The sequence below is a fragment of the Ceratotherium simum genome, chromosome 5 (assembly GCF_057802395.1).
Source record: "Ceratotherium simum simum isolate JZ-2026a chromosome 5, ASM5780239v1, whole genome shotgun sequence".
Lineage (NCBI taxonomy): Eukaryota > Metazoa > Chordata > Mammalia > Perissodactyla > Rhinocerotidae > Ceratotherium > Ceratotherium simum.
In genome coordinates, this window is record NC_141904.1 from 53,977,598 (window position 1) to 54,002,121 (window position 24,524).

General features: G+C 56.2%; 1 protein-coding gene across 2 annotated transcripts in view; it reads left to right on the forward strand.

The window, feature by feature from the left end:
• PRKCD (protein kinase C delta) overlaps positions 1-22,720 on the forward strand; it is a 30,980-nt gene extending 8,260 nt beyond the window's left edge. The window contains exons 2-18 of one of the 2 annotated variants that reach the window (XM_087431179.1): positions 9,145-9,278; positions 10,696-10,895; positions 12,226-12,286; positions 12,434-12,596; positions 12,695-12,726; positions 13,865-13,950; positions 14,206-14,335; positions 15,063-15,163; positions 15,826-15,922; positions 16,146-16,243; positions 16,406-16,579; positions 16,868-16,959; positions 17,749-17,811; positions 18,844-18,982; positions 19,162-19,350; positions 19,937-20,065; positions 22,217-22,720. In XM_087431179.1, coding sequence (XP_087287305.1) covers positions 9,164-9,278; positions 10,696-10,895; positions 12,226-12,286; positions 12,434-12,596; positions 12,695-12,726; positions 13,865-13,950; positions 14,206-14,335; positions 15,063-15,163; positions 15,826-15,922; positions 16,146-16,243; positions 16,406-16,579; positions 16,868-16,959; positions 17,749-17,811; positions 18,844-18,982; positions 19,162-19,350; positions 19,937-20,065; positions 22,217-22,375 — 2,028 coding nt within the window. In that variant the 5' untranslated portion in view covers positions 9,145-9,163 and the 3' untranslated portion in view covers positions 22,376-22,720. The remainder of the gene's footprint in view (positions 1-9,144; positions 9,279-10,695; positions 10,896-12,225; positions 12,287-12,433; positions 12,597-12,694; positions 12,727-13,864; positions 13,951-14,205; positions 14,336-15,062; positions 15,164-15,825; positions 15,923-16,145; positions 16,244-16,405; positions 16,580-16,867; positions 16,960-17,748; positions 17,812-18,843; positions 18,983-19,161; positions 19,351-19,936; positions 20,066-22,216) is intronic. The other variant, XM_087431178.1, reaches the window with a different exon arrangement.
• Positions 22,721-24,524: the final 1,804 nt, after the last annotated feature.

Sequence of the window (24,524 nt, forward strand, 5' to 3'; positions counted from 1 at the left end):
GTGTGAGAAGCCCTGGGTACAGGGCCGGCATGACTGTGTCTCGAAGGTCCCTGCCAAGGTCCCTCGAGGGCAGGCTTGTGGTGGCTGAGCCGCTGTTTTCACAACAGCCCCGGGAGCTTTGGATCATGTCTATGGCTGTGTTGGGTAAACAGGAGCAGTGGAGCAGCCAGTCGTGAAGGCCCAAGGCTGGATCAGATGTCACCTGATGTGGACTGCGGGTGGCCCGGGACTGGTGGGGGTGGGGGAGAGATAGGAGGAGGATTGTAGGGTCTTCCAGTATCAGGGCTGGAGAAAGCTTAGAGGTCTCTATTGTCAAGACAGAGAGACTGAGGGCCTGAGAGGGACAGCTGGCCTGGGGTCTGCCGGTGGATTCAGGCTGCCTTTGTCCAGCCCGGCCTCTTCCTAGAGCGGCAGACCAGAGCATGGCACCACAGGGTGGGGTGGCCTGAGAAAGCTCCTTTACCCACTGATCCAAGGAAGTTTGGAATCCCCTACAGTTACTGAGGACAGCTGGAAATGGGCACTGGGGCCAGGTGGGGAGAGGGCCAGGTGTGAGGATGACAGTGGTGATAAGGATGATGGTGACAGCTGCCTCGGTGCCAGGTCGTGCATTCAGCACAGCCCCCTAGGCAGGGCAGGATCATTCCCTTTTACAGATGAAGACTCTAGAGCACCTTGACCAAGCTCACAGGGCACCCAGGGAAGACCAGATCTGAACTAGACCTGTCTAGCCCACACCCAGGCCACCCCTCTCCAGTTCCTCTGTTCGCTGCCCGTCGTAGGATGGCACACTGTGATCCTGCCTCTCTCCAGCTTTATCGTGATCTCTAAAGTGGGGAGGCATCATCTGGGCCCTCTCACCTTGTGGGGATGGATGGCAAAAGCCTTAGGTGGCCATCTTGCCTTCTCCCAAACACAAAGATTATCATCGTCAATCAGGATAATCACGGGGACTCCAGGAGGAGGCCGCTGTGAGTGCACAGAGAGAAGGGCTGAGGAGGGAACTTGGGCCCATCTCTGTGGGGGCTGGTGGAGGAGCCGTTCCCACCCCCAAGCACGTGCCCTTGCACCACTGGAGGCCAGATGGGTAGTTTCGGGGCTAGAACTGGAGGTCCCTCTCCGCCTGCCCCTAGGGGCTGCCCCATTGGCTTCGTGCCTTTGGGTGAATTGCTCCACTTCTCTGTCAGTTTCTGCATAATGAGTCTGGAACTCAGTGGAGGTCATGTGTGGGGTGCCCAGCGTGGCCATCCCACCCGCACAGGTGCAAGCCCTCTCCTCCTCCTGTGCACCAGGCCTGTGACTGCCACCTGTGAGCCTTGGCCTTGTTCTCAGCTTGTTCTCAGCCTCCACTGACTTCCTCTCAGACAGGTGGGCGTGGGAGGCCTGCTCAGTGATGAGCCTGACCGGCCCACTCCTTCCTTTGCACACTTTGGACTTTACTCTGGGCCATGAGGGACTTTCTCCCCCTCTCTTAGTGGGAAGGCCCAGCCTGCCTGACACCCAGCTGCCCTCTCCCAGCCCCAGCCATTGTGCCCCAAGGGCTGTAGTAGACAAAGCTACATTTGGACTTTGCTGGTGCCAGACCCTAGTCAGTCATGTGTGGGTCCTTCCAGGATTGTGTCTTTATCTCTGTGCACAAGTGTACATTATGTGCTTGTGGCACCCTGTGTGCATGCGGGTCTCTCTGTGCTAGTGAAGGCACAAGGGTATTAATGTCCTGTGTGGTCTGTTGATGTGTAAGAGCCGGTGAGTGGGAGTGTGTTTCTCAGTGTGTGTGTCACTGAGTCGTCATGGGAGTGTGTGTATGCCTGTGGCTACAACTGTCTGTGTGTCCAACTGCAGGCAGGGCTCCCCATGTGTAACTGTGTGTTTGGGTTGGTGGGTGTGCCTGTGTGTGCACACTTGTGTGGTTGTTCTGAGAGAGGCCCTGACGTACCCCCAACCCCGGCTCCTCACAGAGGCCCCTTGTCCTCAGTCCTGCCATGAAGGGGGCTTTGTTCCTCTCACAGGGGTACCTGGAGCCCTCCCTCTTGCTGAGCCCAGGATCCTAGCTCCCCCAATCCTAGGGCTAGCTGAGTGACTCGAGGCCTGGCCTGGTGTGGGCTATGCCCCCAAGGAGGTCCTACCCTACATGTGCTGGCGGGGTGAGTGTGAGCCAATGCCAGGCAGGGTCCCAAGTCCTGCCTCTCAGATCCTTCCAGAACCTCTGGCTGGGTGAGCCAGTGCATCTCTCAGATTGAAGCCCTCCCTGACCCCCAGCCAACAGGCCCCTTCAGCCCCCATTCTATCCCAGCCCCTCTCACTCCCTTCCTTCTGCTCACAGCCTGAACAGCGCGTGGTCTTATCCTCCTCTGTAATTACATATTTATGTGACTGTCCCCCACCAGGCTGTGAGTTCCATGAGCCTAGTGTGTCTTGTCACTGTGGTGCCCACTGGCTGAGCCTGAGGAGGGCTGGGGGTGACCTGGGGCCAGGCTGGGCCTTCAGGACCGACAGCCCCCACCTCATCATGTACAGAATCATGTTGCCACATGCCTGTGTTTTCCTGGGAAGATGCCTCACATCTTTTGTTGGTTCTTAGAGTATTGCCATCCCTTTTGCAATTGCAAAAGATTCAGTCATGCTGCCTGGACCTCACCTATGATTCCCATTGGATTCCAGTGGGCTGGGCCTGCCCAGCAGTGGGATTTTTTAATGTCCCCAGGACAGTCAGATGAGCAGCCAGGGCTGAGAAGGCTGAGCTAGAGGCAGAGATGCTGTTCAGACAACAGACCCAGGTCCTCGGCATGGAGCGATGCAAACACCTGCACAGGGTGCCTGCGGAGGCACATGGGGTGGGGGAGGAGCTGGCTTCCTGGGGAGTGGGGAAGGATCCCCCAGGGCTGGCCTTTAAAACTGTCTGGAAGGATACTTAGAAATTCAGGACATTCTGGCTGAGGGAATGGCATATGCAAAAACAGGAGGGCTTGAAACTGGGGCCCGTATTCACAGTAGCCAGAAGTGAGATTTGGGGTGGAGTGCAGGCCAGGGCTTTCTCCTAGGGCAGTGGGAGTCCAGGAGGTTCCAAGCTGTGGGGAGAATGGAGGGGGAGAGGCTGGGAGTGGTGACAGATGGGAGGCGTGGCTAGGGAAGGGGAAGAGAGTCTATAGCAATGGTTGGTCGGTGTGGGGTGAGGGAAGAGGCGAGAAGGAGCCCTGGCTGGGATGAGGTGCTAGTTCTGGGGAGGAGCAGGTGTGGGGAACATCTCTGCTCTGGGACTTGGCCATGACCTGAGACCACAGTGGGTCCTCCTCCCAGGACAGAGCTGGGCACATAGTGGCTGCAGCACAGGCCCTGGTGGAGGGAGGAGCCTTGGAAGGGTCTTGCTAGCCTTTCCCCTCCTCCACCGTCTGCTCTTCTTGCTGAGCCTATTTCCTGGGTTGTGAAAGCCCTGTGGCCTCCTCAACTTGCTGCTTCCGCCTGGGAAGGCCGTCTGGGGAGGCCAGTCTCCCAGCCAAGCTGCAACCCATCTGCTTGCCTGCCCAGCCCAGCAGCTTCCGCCACACCCGGCCCCCTGCCCTGTTGCAACTATGCCGGAGCCAGCCCTGATCCTCCTACCGATCACACTGCCTCTCACTCTGCTTCCCTCCCACTGCCTGGGCCTCATGTGTCCCCTTCCTTCCTTCCTTCATCCCTCAAGGCCAATGTGGGCTGGACCTTGGCAGAGTCCAGGCAGAGTCTGCATCCCTAGGAGGGCCTGGGCCAACACCGCCCTGACTTTGCTTTGCTGCCACCGCTGCCTGGTCTTGACAGGCAGCAGGTGGTGCCTTCCCTGGGCAGGTGGCAGGGGCCGGTCTCAAGGCTGGGTTGCATGGGAGGGGTCATCCCCCACTTCTCAGGGGTCTGTTCAAGGGAGCCAGACCCCAGGCCCACCAGGGGCCTCAGCCGATCTCTACTCACCCTTGCTTTGCTTGATCTCAGCCTGCCACCTCTTGTTTCTCTGTCAGACTTTCTGAGGGAGCCTCCCTCCACCTTTGCACAGACTCCCCTAGTGCCTGGCCAAGGCCTCTCTTCTTGGGCCCCACTGCACCCCTCTGTCCAGAGGGCGTCACCCTGTGGCCCATGAGGCAGAATCAAATGGCAGGGAAAGGCTGGGGTGGAGGGAACCCTCACTGCAGGACCTCATCCTTGGTTTCCTCCTCTGTACAAAGAGGAGATGGGCATGTCAGTCTCAAAAGGCCCATCTCTTGGAGATATTTTGGCTTGATGGGTTTTGTTTTTCACCTTTAACAAAATTGTTATCAAACAAGTTACAGGTGGTTGTTGTAGAAAAATTAGAAAATGCATTCCTGGGCCGGCTCCGTGGCTTAGCGGTTAAGTGCGCGCGCTCTGATGCTGGTGGCCTGGGTTCGGATCCCGGGCACGCCCCAAGGCACCACTTCTCCGTCCAACCCCAGGCCGAGTCCCACGTACAGCAACTAGAAGGATGTGAACCTATGACATACAACTATCTACTGGGGCTTTGGGGGGAAAAAAATGAATAAATAAAAATCTTAAAAAAAAAAAAAAAAAAAGAAAATGCATTCCTGTTCCCGATGGTTCCCCTCAAGTCATGTCCCTCACCCTGCCCCCTTTGCTGGAATATCCTCGTACTCACACATGTGGATGTGCATGCAACATGCACACTTGTCCTCTGTGCCCTGGGAGCTCTGAATGGCACAGTCACTCTGGTCACCTCAAGGTTGGCCTTGCCCACTGCCCTGGACTGGGAGCAGGTTTCCGTTGCCCCAGAGAAGGTGACCTGCCTGCTCTGGCCTGGCCCAGCACCATCTGTCCTTATCTCTGGGCTGCTGGTCTAGGGCAGGGTGGGGAGCGGGGCCAGCGGGCCCTCATCCTCTGCGGCTGGGATCCAGTACGGCCAAGCCTTGCCCAGGTTTTGAGAACCGGAGGCTGGCCCAAGTGGCTGGGACAGGAGGGAAGGCAGCAGATCAGGACTCTGTACCACCCTCCTTGTACATAAGGGGTGGGGTGTCCTCAAGGTCAGCCTTACGACCAGCATGGAGGGGCTTGGTGGATAGACTCTGGTCAAGCAGAGGGTACCTGTCTTTGGTGCCCTCACCCCTCTGTTTGTTTTCTCTGTCCTCGTGAGTGTATCTCTGTGTACTGCTCCTGGCAAATTTATCTCTCTCTACCTCTGCCCTCTCTTTCCCTTCATGTCTTCTTCCTGACATGGCATACTGGAAAGAATGTGGGCTGCAACCCTAGGCAGGCCTGGATTCAAATCCTTCTCCTACCACTTATCGGCTGTGACACTGGGCAAGTCACTTAGCCTCTCTGAGCCTTTTTTTGTCAGTAAAAGATGACGTAGGACCTGGGACCTGCACAGGGATAAGGTGAGTGAATGCCATTACAAGGCTAATCTGGTACATGTTGGCCTCAGAGAAGGATGATTTTTCTTATAAGCGGGGGCTCTGAGATTCATACCCAGATCCGTTGACTCCGAGTCTGGTGCTCTCTGCTTCATAGGGCTGCCTCCACTGTGGGCTGGAGAAGCAGGAAAGTAGAGACTAGGAGCCCACAGGTGGCCGGGAAAGGCCTGGCTGGTCTCAGCTGGCTCCAAGGAGCTGGTCCCCATGGAGGCCTGTGTGTGTCCAGCCCCTGCCACCTCCATGGCCTGGCAGAGTGGTGATGAGGCTGAGCAAGGGCCTTCCTTTGGGGCCAATGGGCCTGGGCCTATTTGCATGGGGGCTATAAATAGTCGGCACACCTTGCTTTTGTGCTGTTACTTCACTCCCCGGCCTTCCCACCCGTGTTCAGACGCTCTGTGAGGTAGGTGAGCAACTCTGGCTCCGCTGTGCAGGGGGGGTACCTGGGGTGCAGGGGACCAGGACCTCTCTCAGGGTCACACGGCGATGGAAGAAGATGCTACCTCATGGTGTCTGTCTCCCGCCTGGTGTCCAGGCAGTGCAAGTGGGGTGGAGGAGGTGGTGGAACCCAGCCAGGGTGCATGCTCTAGTTTTAGTCCTAGAGAGTTGGGGCTAGGTGACCTAACCCTAGGGTTACTGCCAAGTAGCCCCACGGCAGCCCACGCAGCCCACAGGTACCCCTCCTCACAGTGCTGTGGCCTGGCTATGCAGGTTTGGGGCCGGGGCTGGGGCCTGCTGTGGTTGTGGTTTTCCCTCAGTGGCTTCTAAGTAACTGCGAGCACGGCTGCTCTGAGTGTGACTGTTGAGAGCTGGAGGGCAGGCCTGAGGGGCAGCCTGAGGGGCTGGGCTTGGCCTCATACTCCTAGGGCTTTTCTGACCTGTCTCCTCCATACAGCCCTGGGCAGTCCCCATGGCCAGCTCCTGCTGGGTAACCTGGAGGCAGAGGAGGTCATGGAGCCCATGGGCCATCTGGACTGGGCCCCAAAGGGAAGTGATGGGAAGAAGGAGCTGGCCAGGTGTTTGGTGCACCCACTGCTCCAGGATGAGCAGCCCTATGTTCCTGGAGACTTGGTTTCCCTATCTGAGAAGTGGGGTCAGTTCTCAGGACTGTCTTCCCAGGCCGTTGGGTGGGTGGAGTGGATGTGGTGGGGGATATGAATGTACTTTGTAAACTGTGAAGGGAGGTGCACAGGTGAGAGATGGGTGATGCCAGCAGGAGGAGTGATGATGGTAAGAGGCCCCCACCCCGAGGCCTATGGGATTGACGCTGGCTCTTGGCCCAAACAAGTTCTCATCATCGTCACAACCCTGCACCAAGGGACCATTTCTCCTCTGGAAGATGAGGGTGACTGAGACTCAGAGAGGCCAAGGGATCTGCACAGAGTCCTACAGCCAAGGCAGAGTTGGTGTCAGGGTCTTGCACCCAGGCAGCCTGACTATCGTTTTGCCACCCGGGGCTGCCCTGACCCCTCTCCCCCGGGAGCCTAGCCCCTGCAGCACAACTACTCCTCCTTTGTCCCTGCCCACCTGCCTGCCCAACCTTCATCCTCTGAGACACTCAGAAATTGTCATTGCCCTCCCTGGGTCTCACGGTTATCCAGTGGGGAAGCACGAGGCTGAGCCACATCAGCTGGGGTCAGGTCCTGGGAATGTGGACGCAGACATGTGGCAAGTGTGTGCTGTGCAGGGGCCCTGCCGATCATTCTGTATCCCCAGGCCAGGCAGGGTGGCAGGAAGGGCATGATGTCCTCTTTGCCTGGGGGTTTGGGACACTCACCCAGCCTCCTACATACGCTCCCAGCCAGGCCTACGGCAGTTCGCTCTTCACTTCAACATTAACTGAGTGCACACCACGTGCCACCCACTCACACGTCCTCACAGGCACACACATTTCCACAGCTGGTCAGTCACACCCACATGCACCCTCACACACACCAACTTGCACACTCATGCATGCTCCAGCCCAGGGAGGAGCCAGCAGCAGCCCACAGCTGGCTCTCCCTCCCTGCCCACCGAGAGGTCATGGCGGCTGGCCTGGCTGGTCTCAGGCTGAAGGCTTTGGGGCTTGGACTCAGACATCAGTTCGCATACCCACTCTCCTCCCTCTGAGTAGGAGCCAGGCCCAGGCAGGGGACATGGTAGGGTCTGCCCTGCCTGGTCCTTCCCCTCTACTCTGGCTGCTGGCCTGAGGACTGGCCAGACCACTGGGTTGGGCCGCAGGCTGAGGTCAGTGTTTCCTGTGAGCTCATCTGGGCTAGGAGCTCCTGGCAGACCTGGCTGCTGCTGGGCCTGCCTTGTGGAGGAGCTGGGGGCAGTTGTCCCAGGAGCAGGGTGGCTGTTGCCTGTGCGCACGTACGAGTGTGTGGGTAGGGGTGCGTCTGAGTCTGCCTCTATGTCGGCTTATGTTCAGGATGGAGTGAGTACATATGTATGTGCATGCATATCACTGAGTGTTTCTTCAACCATGTTATGGAGCATCCTCAGGTGTGGGGCCTAGACCCGGAGCCAGTGTCCGTGTAGGTGTATGAGTGTGCATATGTGGGCTTGCACATGTGAGTGTCCTCCATGAATGGCAACCCGAGAAGACCCTCAGGGTCATTTCCTGTAGTGACCCTCGATTTGAGGAACAGCAAGGAATGGGGAAGTGTGGGGCCGACCTGTGTGCTTTAAAAAGCACATTCAGCATTACATTCAACATTAAAATAGCTTTATATTTGGAAAAAAATAAGTTTGAAGGTGCAGGCAACCTTCCACGTAGGCGAGGAGCACCTGGCCTCAAGGGGCTCGGGTTCAGAAGGGTCAGCACAGTGATGTGGGCGGGGTCTTTCATGGCCCTGGTGCCTGAATGAAGTGGGGGCTTAATTAGTGGAATCCCAGGTTTAGGTTCTGGCTCAGTCTCAGGGTTTCAGTTTCCCCATCTGAAAAGTGGGGGTGGTCATCTTGGCTCCACTTGTCTGCCTGGGTAGTTATGAGCAAAAAACAAACTTTGAAAACCAAGAAGGGGTGCAGGGTGCAGGGAAGAGGGTGCTGTCTGCCCATCTCGGCCGGCACTGAGGAGCTGGAGCCCAGCACACACTAGGTACCTGCGCATAGTGGTGCGCAGCCATTGGGTGTTGAAGGAGGCATTGAGTGACTCCCCAGGTGAATGACTCAGGGTTGCAGACTCAAATGCCTCCAGGGCCCAGGTGGGTTTTAGAGAGGAGTGAAGAGAGGGGCCCTGGCCTAGAGTACATGGCAGGGGTGCCCAACAAAGGGGGCAGCCATCCCAGGGCGAGCCAGCTATTGCCCAGTGGGCCTGATGTCACATTCTCCAATCTTACTAGAGATGTCACAAATCAGACGTACATAAAGCTTCTCAATTTTAACATTGGCAACTAGAACTAGGGCATTTTAAACACCATGTGGTAGGGCTGGCTCCGTGGCTTGGCGGTTGAGTGCGCGCGCTCTGATGCTGGCGGCCCGGGTTCGGATCCCGGGAGCGCCCGGAGGCACCACTTCTCCGTCCAACGTGAGGCCGAGTCCCGCGTACGGCAACTAGAAGGATGTGAACCTATGACATACAGCTATCTACTGGGGCTTTGGGGGGAAAAAACTGAATAAATAAAAAATCTTTAAACACCATGTGGGCCAAACTCAAGGCTGTGAGAGCCCTGGAGGGGAGCGGGTACCGGAGCACCTCCCATGGCTGTCCCTGCTGGTCCTGCTGTGCTGCCAGGCCTCACCCCTTCTGTCTACACAGCCCCACTGCAGGCCCCAACATGGCGCCGTTCCTGCGCATCGCCTTCAACTCCTATGAGCTGGGCTCCCTGCAGGCCGCAGACGATGCAAGCCAGCCCTTCTGTGCCGTGAAGATGAAGGAGGCGCTCAGCACAGGTAGGGCTGGAGGTTGGACCTTGGAGAGGTGGCGGCAGCCAGTGGGGCTGGGAATCAGGCCCAGCCGGAGGTACTGGAGGGGCTGCGCCTTGTTCCCCTAGAACCTCCGAAGGATCCTTCTCTTCCTTGTCCTCGTCTCCCTGCCCAGCCCAACTGTGGATGCAGGACAGCAGAGGCCACCGAGTGCCTATAGGGCCTCCAGCACTGGCTACAGGGAGCCCACTCTGGGGTTGGGGGCTTCTGGCTCTTCCCCCATTGGTTGTTTCACCCAACAATTCCCACGTGTCCATCTGTACCAGGCCCCGCGCTGGGCACTGAGGACACTGCCATGCTCCAGGGCTGACCTGGCCCTGCCCTCTGGGGGCTCACAGTCAGGTGAGGGAGCCATACAGTGAGTCCTGTGATAGGGAAGCCCAGAGAAGGCAGCATCCCAGGCTGGGGTCAGGGAGGTCTTCCTGGAAGAGACAAACATCTCATGCCATTTCTTCTTTTTTTGTGTGTGTGTGTGTATGCTTTTTCGTTTGTTTTTTTATTGTGGTAACATTGGTTTATAACATTGTATAAATTTCAGGTGTACATCATTATATTTCTATTTCTGCATGGATTACATCATCTTCTGATGTTCACCACCCAAATACTAATTACAATCCATCACCACACACGTGTGCCTAATTATCCCTTTCGCCCTCCTCCCTCCCCTCTTCCTCTCTGGTAACCACCAGTCCAATCTCTGTCTCTATGTGTTTGTTTGTTGTTGTTCATGCCATTTCTTCTTGCTTCTGCCCTCACCTGGTGAACCCCTAGCTCTCTTAGGTCTCAGCTGAGCTGTCCCTTCCTCCAGGAAGCCTTCCCCGACCCTTTGGCTGGTGTGGGCCACAGACCATGAGCAGGTCTAGAACCACCAGCCTTGCCCTCTTCAGTCTCATCACAGCTGTGATTTAACGTTCACTTGAGGGATGAACTGGTTCATGTCTCCACCCGGGAGTGGGGCTCTAGGGGTCAGCCACTGGGTGTAACTTTTGTCTCTGCAGTGTTCCTCACCTCTAGTCCCATGGTGGGCTTGTGGGAGCTCTCAGCATGTGTTCAATGAGTGAGTGCATAAGGGAAGGTGACATCTAAGTAGGGCTGGAGGAAGAGTCACAGGAAGAGGGAACAGCAGGAGCAAAGGCCTGGAGGTGGGACCTAGCAAACCGCCCTAGAGGAGCTGCTGGCAGTTCTGTGTTGTGAGTGAGATGGGGCTGGTGAGGTGAGCAGAGCACAGTCGTGAAGGCTGACCAGTGGGGACTCGGTCCAAGGACACTGGGAAGCCATGACGGGCCCTCGGGGACAGAGAGCCGGGCAGATTCTATCTGGGCTGAAGGCTGTGGGAGGCACAGAGGGGCCCTAGCCCATCCTTGCCTGCCTGGCCCCGTTGCAGAGCGTGGGAAGACGCTGGTGCAGAAGAAGCCCACCATGTACCCTGAGTGGAAGTCGACATTCGATGCCCACATCTACGAGGGCCGCGTCATCCAGATCGTGCTGATGCGGGCCGCCGAGGAGCCAGTGTCTGAGGTGACCGTGGGTGTGTCAGTGCTGGCCGAGCGCTGCAAGAAGAACAACGGCAAGGCCGAGTTCTGGGTGAGTGGCGGCGAGCTGTGGTCGTGTGTGCGCACATGTGTGGGCGCGCTGAGTGAGCGTGGCTGCAGGGCTCTGGGCCCTGCTCTGGCACTGGTGCAGCTCTGCAGCCACACAGCCTGGATTCGAACCCCGGCTCTGCGATTTATCAACTCCCCAGCCTCTCTGAGCCTCTGTTTCAAAATCTGTGAAAGGAGAAGCTACTAAAAGACCCTACCTTGGGGTCAGTTGTTCAAATGAAATGAGTGACTGGATTTAAGGGCTTATTGGAACTGGGGACATAGTGGGTGCTGAAGAGAGCCGTCCTCATACTGCCCCTCCTTTTTTTCATTTTAATTTTGTAAAGGCAGGATATGCACGTAGTAAAACATTTCAAACTGTGTGTTAGGGTGTGTCCCAGCCCCAACACCCAGCCAGGCCCCCTTCTCAGAGGCACCCATTGTTCCTAGTTCTGTTTGGAATCTTCGCAGATATTCCAGGCTCAGGCAGGCAGAGGGGACAACAGTTATGATCTTCAACAGCAAGGAGGTGGGAGAAGGGGAAAGCTGATGGCCCGCCACTCACCTGCTGAAACCAGGACTCTGCAAATGCATGTGGCTGTGTGTCCTTCAATGCCACAGGATGCCAGCTCTGGCAGAGCATCCCCTGCCCCCTGGGGTGACTCCTGCGGCCAAGATGTCCCCACTGGAAAAGACCCTGTGACCTTGAGGACTGTGGTCAGCCTGCAGTGAGGGGTGGAGGGGCTGGGCTGAGAGAGCAGTTGACCCAGGGCTGCCCTGCCCCTCGGCCAGTTAGGCAGAGACACTTGCTGTGCTCTCTGTCCACTACCCCAAGGGACAATGTCAGTCACCAGGCCTGGGGCCTGGGGGACGTGAGGGTCCTGCCCTCAGAACCAGCCAGTCTGTGTAAGGAGACCAGACCTTGGAGCTCCGGACACAGACAGAGAGAGAACCAGCATGGGTGTGTCAGTATGTGTGTGTCTGTGTCCCTGCATGTGCACATGGGCACAGGGTGCCTCCATTCTAAGACCCTTGTTGAGGGAGCAGCCGGGGTAGGGGTGGGGAGTTTCCCTTCCCACTCTGTTCCCGGGCCATGTGGCCAGGCTGGGTGTGGGCTGGATCCTTTCACTTCCCCAAATGTAATAATACCCCTGGGTGGGGGATGGGAGGTGGGGGCGGGGCTCAGGCGTGGGGCCCTGCCCACACTGGGCAGACAGGTGTCCGGCTAGGCTGCCAGGGCTCTCTTGGCCTTGGGGACCAGCCATGGGGGCGGGTTCTGAGTCTGGCTTGGCCCAGGCCCGCCCTCATTGACCCCCTCATCCTTACCCCTGCAGCTGGACTTGCAACCCCAGGCCAAGGTGTTGATGTCTGTGCAGTATTTTCTGGAAGACATAGGTAAGACCCTCCCTGCCTGGGCTTGGGATGTAGGTTCAGAGGCCAGAGCCAGGACAGAGGTTTGGGGAAGCAGCCCTCATCGGCAGTCTGTCCAGGGTCACCCACCCTCAGGGGCTGGGGCTGATTTCATCACTCCATGGCCCCCAGATTGCAAGCAGTCTCTTCGGGGTGAAGACGAGGCCAAGTTCCCAACGATGAACCGCCGCGGAGCCATCAAACAGGCCAAAATCCACTACATCAAGAACCATGAGTTTATCGCCACCTTCTTTGGGCAGCCCACCTTCTGTTCTGTGTGCAAAGAGTTTGTTTGGTGAGGGCTGGCTGTGCCCACTGGGGGTGAGGTGGGGGTAGGGAGGCCCTCCCACCCAGCGCTTCCCCGCACTCACCCTAACGGGATTTGCCTTTCAGGGGTCTCAACAAGCAAGGCTACAAATGCAGGCGTAAGTGTCTCCACAGCCCGGTTTGTATGCACACGTGTGTGTACACGTGTGCCTGCCAGTGCCTGCGTGCGTTCACAGGAAAGCCTGTGTCCCTTTGTTGGGACTGTGTATGTGGACGAGGGGCTCTGTGTGCCTGAGTGTGTGCACATGAGATTTGCCACGTCGGAGTGCATGTATATACAGTAGCTTCGTCCAGTGAGTGCCGGAGCCAGCTTGCTCTGGCTCACAGAAGCCAATTGTGTGTATCTCTTCCCATCTCTGTGTTCCATGACATCACACTGGTAGCCTGCAGTAGGCCCCAGTAAAGTATTTACACAAATCAGCCACTGCTTACACGTCAGGGTTCTTTTCCCCCAGAAAGGCTACGGGACCTTTACCAGCACACCCCCAGCTGCATGTGTGCTTGTTAGATACGTGTGTATCTGGGCACACACGTGTGAGCACGCCTGTCTCCACATGGTGCGTGCACGAGGCGGCATGGGCCGGTGCTTGTGAGCACAGGCTCTGGAGCCAGACTGCCCGGTGAATCCCAGCTCTACTACTTCCTAGCTGTGGGGCCTTATTTAGCTTCTCTGCCTCAGTTTCCTCATCTATAAAATAGGGATAATAGAGCCATTGTGAAGATCAGATGGGATAAGCTACGTAAAGCTGTATTTTGGGTGTGACTGGCACATGGTAGCATTCTGTATAAGAAGCCTTGTCATTACACGTGCTGTGTATGTATGTCCACGTGTCTTTGTTGGGGTGCGTGTGTCTGCGTGTGCACGTGTGAGAGAGAGCTTAGGAGCTGTTTGCTGTCCTGGGGTATAGAAGAGGGAGGGGGGCTCTCCTGCCTCGAGTTCTCTCACTGCACCCCACGCCCCTCACTTCCACCCCCATCCTGCCCCCTAGGACTCCTTGAGCCTTCCCTAATCAGGCTGTCCGCCCTGCCCATCCTTCTCAGGCCCCTCTTGCGAGGGCTGGCGGGAGGAGAGAAGAATCAAGCTCTGAGCCTGAGGCCTCTGTGGGGTGAGGGTGTGGGCAGTCAGGCAGAACGGTGGCTTTGTATAGAGGGCTGGACTGGGCCAGCGGTCGCCGGCTCAGACTCTACCCCTCCTGGTGCCTTCCCATCTGCCTCCTGGGCCTGCGCCTCCTCAAGAATGCAATGCTGCCATCCACAAGAAATGCATCGACAAGATCATTGGCCGGTGCACCGGCACCGCGGCTAACAGCCGGGACACCATAGTGAGGCTGGGCCCAGGGTGGGGCTCTGGGGGGCTTGGCCAGGTGGGAGGGGTTTGGGCTCTCCCCACCCCTTCCCTGTGGGGCTCACCCTTCTTCCCCATATTTCTCGGTCCTTACTTGGACCTCCAGATTTCCTAGTCCCCAGTGGGTCCCTCTTGGGCATCCTGCCAGGCGTGGGGTTGGGGGGGAGCTAGGGGATGAGGAAGGGGCTAGAGCTGGCGTGTGACCCTCAACCTATGACCCCCCCCACTCCAGTTCCAGAAAGAACGTTTCAACATCGACATGCCACACCGGTTCAAGGTTTACAACTACATGAGCCCCACCTTCTGTGACCACTGTGGCAGCCTGCTCTGGGGGCTGGTGAAGCAGGGATTAAAGTGTGAAGGTGTGTATCACCCAGCTCTGGGGGCTGGGGAGGGGGTGGGAGGGTGCTCCCAGCTGGAGCCTACCCACCGGACCTTGTCAACTCCAGCTGACTTTGCCCCCTCTCTTGGGGATTTCATGTGGGTGAGGCCTTGGTGGCCCCTCCCCACGGGCCCCACTGTCTTTACTATTTACCTGCTGTGTGATCACCAGACAGGTGACCCCACCCCTCTGAGCTCAGTGTGCTCAAGTGTAAAATGAGGGTAAGGCTAGAGCAGGACCCAGAGAGTCACTGAGGGACATGAGGGCAGAAGGTGCTCAGCCAAGACCTGCCGCACACTAACAGTCACTCAGCAAACGCTCCTCCCCGCCCCCTCCCTACTCCAGGCTTCACTGATTAGATGAGACACAAGAGGTCCCTTGAGGAAAAGTGACTTGTCCAGGTTGTCCCAGACATTCTCTGAAGCGTTTAGAGTTAGGTCTCATATCTTCTGCTTTTTCTTTTTCTTCTTTAAATAAAAAATAAGTAATGAAAGATTTGAAGTGCTTATGATGGCTTCAGGTACAGTTTTCTAAAAAGAAGAAACCCAGCAGAGCCCACCAAGGCTCTCCTTCCTCTGCTCTCTCCTCCACTCCTCCCTGCCTTGGCTAGGCCTGGGGCATGGGGACAGTTCTCCCGGAGCCTGCTGGCTGCCTGTCTGGCCCTGCCTGGGCAGGGGCCCTGATGAGCCTGCTTCTCCTTCCCCCAGACTGTGGCATGAACGTGCACCACAAGTGCCAGAGGAAGGTGGCCAACCTCTGTGGCATCAACCAGAAGCTCTTGGCTGAGGCGTTGAACCAAGTCAGCCAGGTGGACGGGTGCCATGGGAACTCTGGGAGAGGGTGGTGGGGTTGGGGACAGTCAGAGCTCACACCTATTCCCGGGGAACCACAGTGGGGCCTTTTATACCCAAGACCCCACTCCTGGAAGATCCAGTTCAAGAATTAGGCACAGAGGGTGGTGGGCTTATTCTCACGAGAAATTAGTTATTCAAGCAGTTCTGTACTTGAGGGTGAACCTGGGGGCCTGCTATATTGGAGCACTTTGAACTATAAGCCTTTTTGTGTATGTTTTGTGTATGTGTGTGTTGGATGTGGGTAGGGCTCGAGGGATGCCACCAAACTTTAAGGTAAAATTCTAGAATCAATTACAAATGAAAATAACACAGATAAAAGTCTCTTGATTAAGTGGTTGGGAAGGTGGTATCCAATTTATAAAGTTTTTGCTTGTAATCAGTGCCTTTCAGACCCCTGAGGCGTCCCTGTGCCCTGGAAGTGTGTGTGTGGGTGTGGGTGTGTGTGCATGTGCGCATATGTGGGCACACCACCTGGAGGTCCTGGGCTCTGCCCCTGCTGTTCCCCATTGGTATTGAGGGTGGAGTTATGGATGGTTGGGGTCCTCCCTTTGGGCTGGAAGTTCTGACTGTGGTATAACCGACCATCCTAACCCCCAACATCCACCACCCCCTTCAGAGACCCACCCGGAGGTCGGAGTCCGGGCCTTCAGAGTATGTTGGGATCTACCAGAATTTTGAGAAGAAGCCAGGAGTCTCTGGAGATGATGCCCCAGGTGAAGCTTGGGCCCATTTCCCCCAGGAAAGCCCCCACTCCCCACTAGGCCTCAGGATGGGGCCTGGCCTCCCTCCATTGTTGAGTGAGATCCGAGAGGAGGCACCACCCGTGGGGAGGGAGCCCTTCCTCTCTGAGGCCCCTCACCCCAGCCCACCCCTGGGCCTCAGAGGAGGGGACTCAGCAGGCAGAGACCTGAGACTGAAGTGCCATATCTTGAGCAGACAGCAGTACCTATGGCAAGATCTGGGAGGGCAGCAACAGGTGCCACATTGAGAACTTCATCTTCCACAAGGTCCTGGGCAAAGGCAGCTTCGGGAAGGTGAGAGGCCGTGTGGCTCGGGGGCAGCCCAAGGGACCCGGGCCCAGGAGCCCAGGGGCACCTGCTTCCCACCCGACCTGGCTTCTTCCTGGTTGGGTGGGGCTGTGGTGCCCTGGTCTTTGGCGGGCCCTTTCTTGCTCAGCATTGCTGCCCACCCGTCAGGTGCTGCTTGCAGAGCTGAAGGGCAAAAAGGAGTTCTTCGCCATCAAGGCTCTCAAGAAGGACGTGGTTCTGATCGATGATGACGTGGAGTGTACCATGGTGGAGAAGCGGGTGCTGGCGCTCGCCTGGGAGAATCCCTTTCTCACCCACCTCTTCTGCACCTTCCAGACCAAGGTGCCCGGCCCTCCCACTGTCATTGCCCCCGGGGCCACAGCCCCCCTCAGGCCCCCAGGGCAGGCCATGTTTCCCACTCAGGCAGGGCCTTCTCTTCCTCCTCAGACCACTTAAGGCAAGGCTGTGTCTCCCTCCTCAGACTTCCCAGGGCAGGGCCATCCTCCTCCCCTCACGTACCCCAGGGCAGAGTTGTCCCCTGCTTCCTGTTGGGGCTTGCCCCTGGTGGCCCTCAGCGAGGGAGCCTCCTGCTGGTTCCTATGCCTATGCTTACCACCATCCCCACCCCAGGACCACCTGTTCTTTGTGATGGAGTTCCTCAACGGGGGGGACCTGATGTACCACATCCAAGACAAAGGCCGCTTCGAACTCTACCGTGCCACGTACGTGAGGGCCTTGTTGGGGGAAGAGCCTTTTGCCAGTCTGTCCTCCATCCCTGCTTCCCTCTCCCTGAAGAAGCCAGCCTGGGCTAGAGCTGGGGTTGGAGAGATTTGGGGTAGCCAGGCCATCCCCACCATGTGGGAAGCCATGGGCGGTGGGTGAGCTGGGAGCCTAGCACAGGCACACAGGGTCCTGTCACCTCCTTGGGCCTTGGCCAGGGCAGCCTCACAGATCCTACACAACACAGGACTCTGGGGTGTGGCCCCCAGACTATCATGCACCCCCCAGACTCTGTGTGTGTGTAGACACATGTATATCTATATAAATACATACACTCTTTTTTTTTTTTTAAGGATTTTGTATATTTATTCCCACCCCCGCCAAAGCCCGAGTAGATAGTTGTATGTCATAGCTGCACATCCTTCTAGTTGCTGTATGTGGAACGCGGCCTCAGCATGGCTGGAGAAGCGGTGCGTTGGTGCGCGCCCGGGATCCGAACCCGGGCCGCCAGCAGCGGAGTGCGCGCACTTAACCACTAAGCCACGGGGCCGGCCCTAAATACATACACTCTTATGACAGAGGATTAGCTTATTTGGAGCTTTCCTTCATAATTTTCTCTTCTGCCTTGGCTGCCAGCCCCCACTTGCCTGAACAAGATGTGCTTGATCAGGCCCAGGTTGTCCGTGGAGTTATTTGCAGCATTTCCTGCCCCTGGGGCTGGAGATGAGGGCCCAGGGAGAAGCAGGGGCTGGTCTCGGAAATCCCGGACACTTTGTCTCTCTCTCATCCAGGTTTTATGCAGCTGAGATAATCTGTGGACTGCAGTTTCTACACAACAAGGGGATCATTTACAGGTGTGGGAGTTGGGGTTTGGGGGTTTTCTGATGGGAAGCTCTAACCCCATTATATCCTCTGAAGTGCTCTGAGTGGGACCTGGTCAGCCCAGCTATGGCCCCATCTCCACTTGGAGTCAGTCCTTAGTTGAGTATCTGCCTAAACTCCTACTCCATTATTAGAATTCCCTATGGCCCCTCATCTGAGGCTGGCACAGCTCCAGGGACTGGGAACTCACTGCCCATACTCGGCGCTATTGGCGGGAGTGTGGCACTGACTAGGACAGTGTCTCCCTTCCTTGGAGCCATCAGTCTCGCTCTGAAGCCCCATCTGAGCAATCTAAGCTTCTACCAATAGGGACTGGTTCTATAAATTCTCGCCCAATAAATGACATTCCCATCCTACAGTGGATTACTATGCACCCATCAAAAAGGCTGAGGCTGTGCTCTGTGTACTGATGGGGGACGATGCCAAGATATGTTGTCAAGTGGAAAACCAATCGGTGGGACAGCGTGTATTGAATATTAGGTTCAGGTTTTAAAATGTGGGGGTGAGATCCACAGTGTAATGTGCTTGTCCATGCCTAGAATCTTCTAGGGAGGGCCTGGTGATCGAGGTTAGTGGAAGATAGACTATATGCTGTTTGCCCCTTTTTAGTACTTGTTACCATGTGCCATGTACCATCTACTCAAACAACTAACTGTGTAAAGATGGACATGGTCCCTGCCCTTGTGGAGACAGACAAACTTGAGCCGGGAGCCACTCCTGCTGCTGACCAGCTAGGTAACCCTGGGCGAGTGACATCCCCTCTCTGAGCCTCGTTTTGGGCTTCGGGAAATGGGATGATGTGTCCAGCATGCAGCGCACAGTAGGTGGCTTGCAGGAAGCACCTGTTTTGGCATCTCTTTCCCCTCTGCTTCCTGTTCTCTTCCTCATTCCCTGGTCCCCTTGGGGAGAGTCCTAGGCTTACAGGGCTGAAAATGGGGACATGGAGACTGGGAAGAGGGGGGAATTGGCCTCTGCCCACTCCCTTTCCTATCCCCTCCCCTCAGGGACCTCAAGCTGGATAATGTGATGCTGGACCAGGACGGCCACATCAAGATTGCCGACTTCGGGATGTGCAAGGAGAACATATTTGGGGAGAAACAGGCCAGCACCTTCTGCGGCACCCCTGACTATATCGCCCCTGAGGTGAGCGGGCACCCTCCTGGCCACCAGCCCAGTCAGACACCTTGTCTCAACAGGGTGGGGCCGAGAAGGCTTCCCAAGGACAGCAGTGTCAGAGCCAAAGGCAGGGGGGTGAGGAGGCCTGGCCAGGGCTCGTGCTCAGGGGTCCCCTCTCAGCTCCCGCTCTTCCTCTCCTGCCCCAGATCCTGCAGGGCCTGAAGTACTCGTTCTCCGTGGACTGGTGGTCCTTCGGAGTCCTTGTCTACGAGATGCTCATTGGTCAGTCCCCTTTCCACGGTGACGATGAGGATGAACTCTTCGAGTCTATCCGTGTGGACACACCGCATTATCCCCGCTGGATCACCAAGGAGTCCAAGGACATCCTGGAGAAGGTGGGAGGCCCTGGGCTAGGGTGGCTGGGGCAGGGGCTGGCGGACATGGGGTCACGGGAATACCGGGAGCCTCCTGTCTCTGGAGTGGCAGGCTCATGATGCTCCGTCCTAACACACTGAGGGGGTTGCTCTGTCCCCACGTTACCTGGAGCTCCTGTTTGAGTGCCTGCATTGACTCATCCTGGCAGGTGATGACGAGCTTGGGGTCAGGAGGCAGGCAGACCTGAGGCTAGACTCTGAGTCTGTCTCCTTATCTGCCAAGTGGAGGTTACGAGGGAACCTCCCTCACAGAGTTGGGAAGAGAGCGTAAATGCATGATGTTCATGTTTGTGCCAGGCAGAGAGCAGACACTCAGTGAACAGCCCCTGCAGAGAAGCCCCTGCTTCTGCTCGAGGGTCCCGGCTATCCCAGGGGGCCCTGGGAACACAGCAGGCCAGAGAGGCTCCCCTCAGCCCCAGAGGCCCTGGCCTGTGCTGCTGGGCCGGGCCAGGCCTGCCTGGGTCCCCCCGGGGCCTGCTTGGGATTTGCTGAGGCTCCGGTCGCCCACAGCCCTCGGGTGCTAACCAGGGTCCCTGCTGGGTTGCAGCTGCTTGAAAGAGACCCAACCAAGAGGCTGGGAGTGACAGGGAACATCAAAGGCCACTCCTTCTTCAAGACCATCAACTGGACTCTGCTGGAGAAACGTGCGGTGGAGCCGCCCTTCAAGCCCAAAGTGGTACGTGACCCACTCTGGTAGGGGCCCCCCCCTTAACCTTGCCCCCACTGCCTTCTGGGTGGGTGTCTCCTCCTTTGCCCTGCCTCTCTCCTGCATCGTTTACATGCTTTCCTCCTCTCCCTTTGTCCAGGAAACCTGCTTCCCTGACCTCCCTGGCAGGTTCTGTCACAACCCCACCCTTATATTCTCACCCTCTCTCTCCTCACTCAGTCATTCAACAAACATTGGGAACTGTGCATCCAGCCATCCTTTAACATACATTCTTTAATGCCCACTATATGCAGGGGACTATGCTTTGGGAATCAGAGTTAAGGCTTCTCTCCCTCCCTCCATCCATCCAATCCATTTTCCAATAAATACTGGAAATGCAGAGCACCATGCTGGGCTGCACAGGAAAGTGGGAGGCCGAGTCCTAGAGCTGGAGGAGCCCCAGCTCCACGGAGAGATAAGACCCTTGCACACTGATGATCATTTATGATATAAGACAACAGTACGAGAGATGTCACAAGGCCACACATGATCAGTTGTCATTGGGAGGGGCTGTCAGCAGGAGCCCAGGATGCAGAGAATGGGGTGGGTCTGAGAAGTGGGATGTGGGAGGGCTGGGAAGACTGGGCCAGGCAGACAGCAGCTGGGAGTCATTCCAGGTAGAAGAGGGATGGTTTGCACACAGGCCCACAATCTACAAAGGCCACCAAGGAGCCAGCAGGAGAGCAGAGGCAGGTTGGGGCCAGAATTCAGAGCACCCCAAACACCTCAGAAGTTGGGCTCTGTGGCCCGTCTCTGATCACAGTTCTTCCCTCCCTCTCCCCTTCTCTCCTTTGCTTCCCCTCCTCCATCCAGACATGCTGTTCCCACTGGGCAGCATGTGTAACGTGCCCCACATTTGTGCTTTGAGGCTGCAGAGCACTTCCCCTACTCCAGGGATCTCAAACTCGGATGCCTCCTGGGCTGGGCACGTCACTAACAGGCCAGGCCTGCTGTAGGAACATCACACAGCCTGCTTTCAGTTTTTTGTTTTTGATAGAAAGAAGGATAGATTTATTTCTCTGCACTAAGAAACACAAGGCAGGTGTGCTGATCAGCAGTCCCTGTCAGTGGGAAGTGGTGGGGCCTGTGGCAAGCTGCCCAAGGGAGCTTCAGTGCCAAGAGTGGACATGCTGGGAAATAGGCCCAAGGTTCCTCTGCTCTGCCAGTTTTCAAAAGAAGCCAGATATCTGGATTTTTATGTCAAATTGCCCAATTTTAAAATAATTGGCTTGGGCCTGCCCCAGTGGCCTAGTGGTCAAGTTTGGCATGCTCCGCTTCGGTGGCCCGGGTTCGGTTCCCGGGCACGGACCTACACCACTCATCTGTCAGTGGCCATGCTGTGGTGGCGGCTCACATACAGAAAGAGGAAGATTGGCAGCAGATGTTAGCTCTGGGTGAGTCTTCCTCGGCAAAAAAAAAAAGTTGGCTTAAATTCCGTTAAAATCCAGTGCTGGTCAAAATGATTGTACCTGCCAGCTCAATTGGGTCTAAAGGCCACCAGCTTGAGATCTCTCTCTATTACTATTTCATTGTATCCTCAGAAGCAGAGAGTTGGCAAACTTTTCCTGTGAACAGCCTGATAGTAAATGTTTTAGGCTTTGCAGGCCAGACAGTCTCAAAGCAGCCGTAGACAGACAATATGTTGATGAGTGGGTGTTTATGTACTAATAAAACTTTATTTGTGTACACTGAAATTTGAATTTCATTTAATTTTCACATGTTGTGAAATATTATTGTCCTTTTGATTTTTTTCCTAAACATTTAAAAATGTAAAACCCATTCTTAGCTTGTGAGACCTGCTACAGGCGGTGGGCAGGGTTTGGCCCGTGGGCTATAGTTTGCCAGAAGCCTGCTCAGGACGATGCCCACCTTTCCTCATCCAGGCCCAGAGCCCTCTGCTGCCTTCCCTCATCCCCTTGGGGAAACAGCATCTGCCTTCCAGCTGGGGATCCTCTCAGGCTGTTGGGAGAGACTCCCTCTTCTGTTCTTAATAAGGACAGCTCTGCCTGGCCTAGCCTGACGGGGATTCCACGGTGTTTGGGAGGCAGTCCCAGGAAACTTGGGAACCTTCAGAAGGCCGCCCCTTGGGTCCCGCTCAGCCTCCCCTCCCTCTGCCTGCAGAAGTCCCCTGGAGACTACAGCAACTTCGACCAGGAGTTCCTGAACGAGAAGGCGCGCCTCTCCTACAGTGACAAGAACCTCATTGACTCCATGGACCAAGCAGCGTTCGCTGGCTTCTCCTTTGTGAACCCCAAATTCGAGAGGCTGCTGGAAAAGTGAGGTTCCCAGACGTGCCCCCCAACCCACCCCAGCCAGGGAGCCTGGGTCAGCCAGCACTGCCCGCCCACGCAGCCTGGGCAGAGCAGGCTGGGGCCCCCTCTTCATCGGCACCTGCCAGCCGCCCACAATGAGCAACAGTGTGATTGTCATGATTTCTGCCGCTGCCCTCTTGTCACCCCGAGGAGGGGCCTCGGCTCCTGTCTGGCTGGGCTCTTATGGTACTTCCTCTGTGAACTGTGTGTGAATTTGCCTTTCCTCTGCCCTCAGAGGGAAATTGTAAATCCTGTGTTTCATTACTTGAAGGTAGTTATCTATTGAAAAAATATATATATATATGCACACATATATATATAATAGGCTGTATATATTGCTCAGTAGAGAAAGAACAGATGGGGGACTAGTGATGTGTTGATCTTTTAAAAAACATATAAACATATAACATATGTATATGTTATATACATACATATAACATATATATATAACATACATATATATATATAACATACATACATATATATATATGGCAAAAAAAAAAGGAGCACAAGCTGTTTGAACCACCAGGTTCTTTTATTTGTGTGTCTAAATAAACACCACATGGTCCTGACCTGGCTGTTGGGACGCGTTTGTCCCTGGAAGCTGGTGGCCACTACTCCCACTTCTGGCAGCTCTGTCCTGGAAGCTAATGGAGCTGTTAGCTGCAGATGCAGACTCTGGGGCTTTCATGCAAATGTGTTTGTATTTATGGGTTTCCTCTGGCTCTAGGGCCCTGGGCCTAAAACAGAAGAATTTTCTGGGTGGCTGAGAGAGCCCCGGATGTCTCTGTCGGGTGATAGGAGGAGGTGGGACCAGCTGCAGTGGGTCTGTCTCAGGAGAGTGTGGGGCCAGTCTGGAAGTGCAGAGAGGTGGAAGCCCTGGCTGAAGGTGTGAGCAAAGGCCTGGAGGCTGGCCCAGGCTGGGGAGGAGGTTAAAGAAGAGGAAGGAAATATGGCTCAGGCTTTGGGCAGACCTGGATTCAAATTGCAGAGTAGCCAAAAGATGTGGGCATGTCACTTCATCATTTTAAGCCTCGGTTTCCTCATCTGTAAAATGGGGACAAGGCAAGACGATACTCATATAACTCCACATCTCATTACTATTTATTGCTGTCTTTGCCACAGAGGAGTCTGTGTCTGAGTTCTAGACCCTATTTCTCAGGAGCCCTGCCTACCTCCGGGGAAGGGGAGGGCAGCAGGGTAGGAGAAAAGGGTGAGAAGATGCTGAGTGGCTGGGTGGAGGTTGAGAGCCCGTTGTGCAGTGAGGATACTGGCTGCAAGAGATGAAGGTGGGGCGGTGTCCCCCTAGCACATGCAGCTCTCCCTCCCACCCCTGCCATGTCTCCCACTCTCCGCCTCCCATTTCTGCCTCTCCGCCTCTCTCCCTACCACTAATCCTGCCAGCTCTCTGGGGCTCAGGCCTCGAGGCAGAGCCCACCCGCCAGCCCTTCTGGTCCAGCCCTGGCCCTTTGTCACTGGAGGTGGGTGAGGCACCCCAGCGCTGGATTGGCTGGCCCTGGCAGCCAAGCAGCAGACTTGCAGCAAGCTCATTTTTCTTGGCTGAGGTACAAGTTTCTACAGCTGGAGAGGTGCCAGGTGAGGTAGGGCTGGTGCTGGCCAAGGGAGGGGACTGCAGGGATGGGGGTCCAAACTCTCCCCAGAGAGACCAAATGCTCCCCTCCCCTCTCCACGCTCCATCCTCTCAGGAAATACTTGTTGAATCCCTGCTCTGCTTACAGCAGTGAAAACCAGAAGTGGGGCTTTGTCCCCTTGGGCTCACAGTCAGGTGGAGGAGACAGACAACATGGCAGAGCTGTGCTGTGGGACACTGGGGCTGTATGAGCCCAGAGGAGGTGCCTGGGGACCCCTTGTCCCCTACCTCTGCTGCAACACACATAGGCCCCAAGAACCCCCGGGCCTGTCCAGGGTGGGCTTAGAACAAAAATACAGTTGGTGTTTGAATTCATAGCCTCTCACCATCCTCCTGCAGCTCCGAGGTCAAGCCTTGCTCACCGAGTCCCAGTGTCCTGAGTGCAATGGGGGAGTGAGTAGTTCATCAGCCAGAGGCAGGGGAGGGTGGTGGGAAGAATATGTGCCTGGAATTGGGAGCCTGGAGT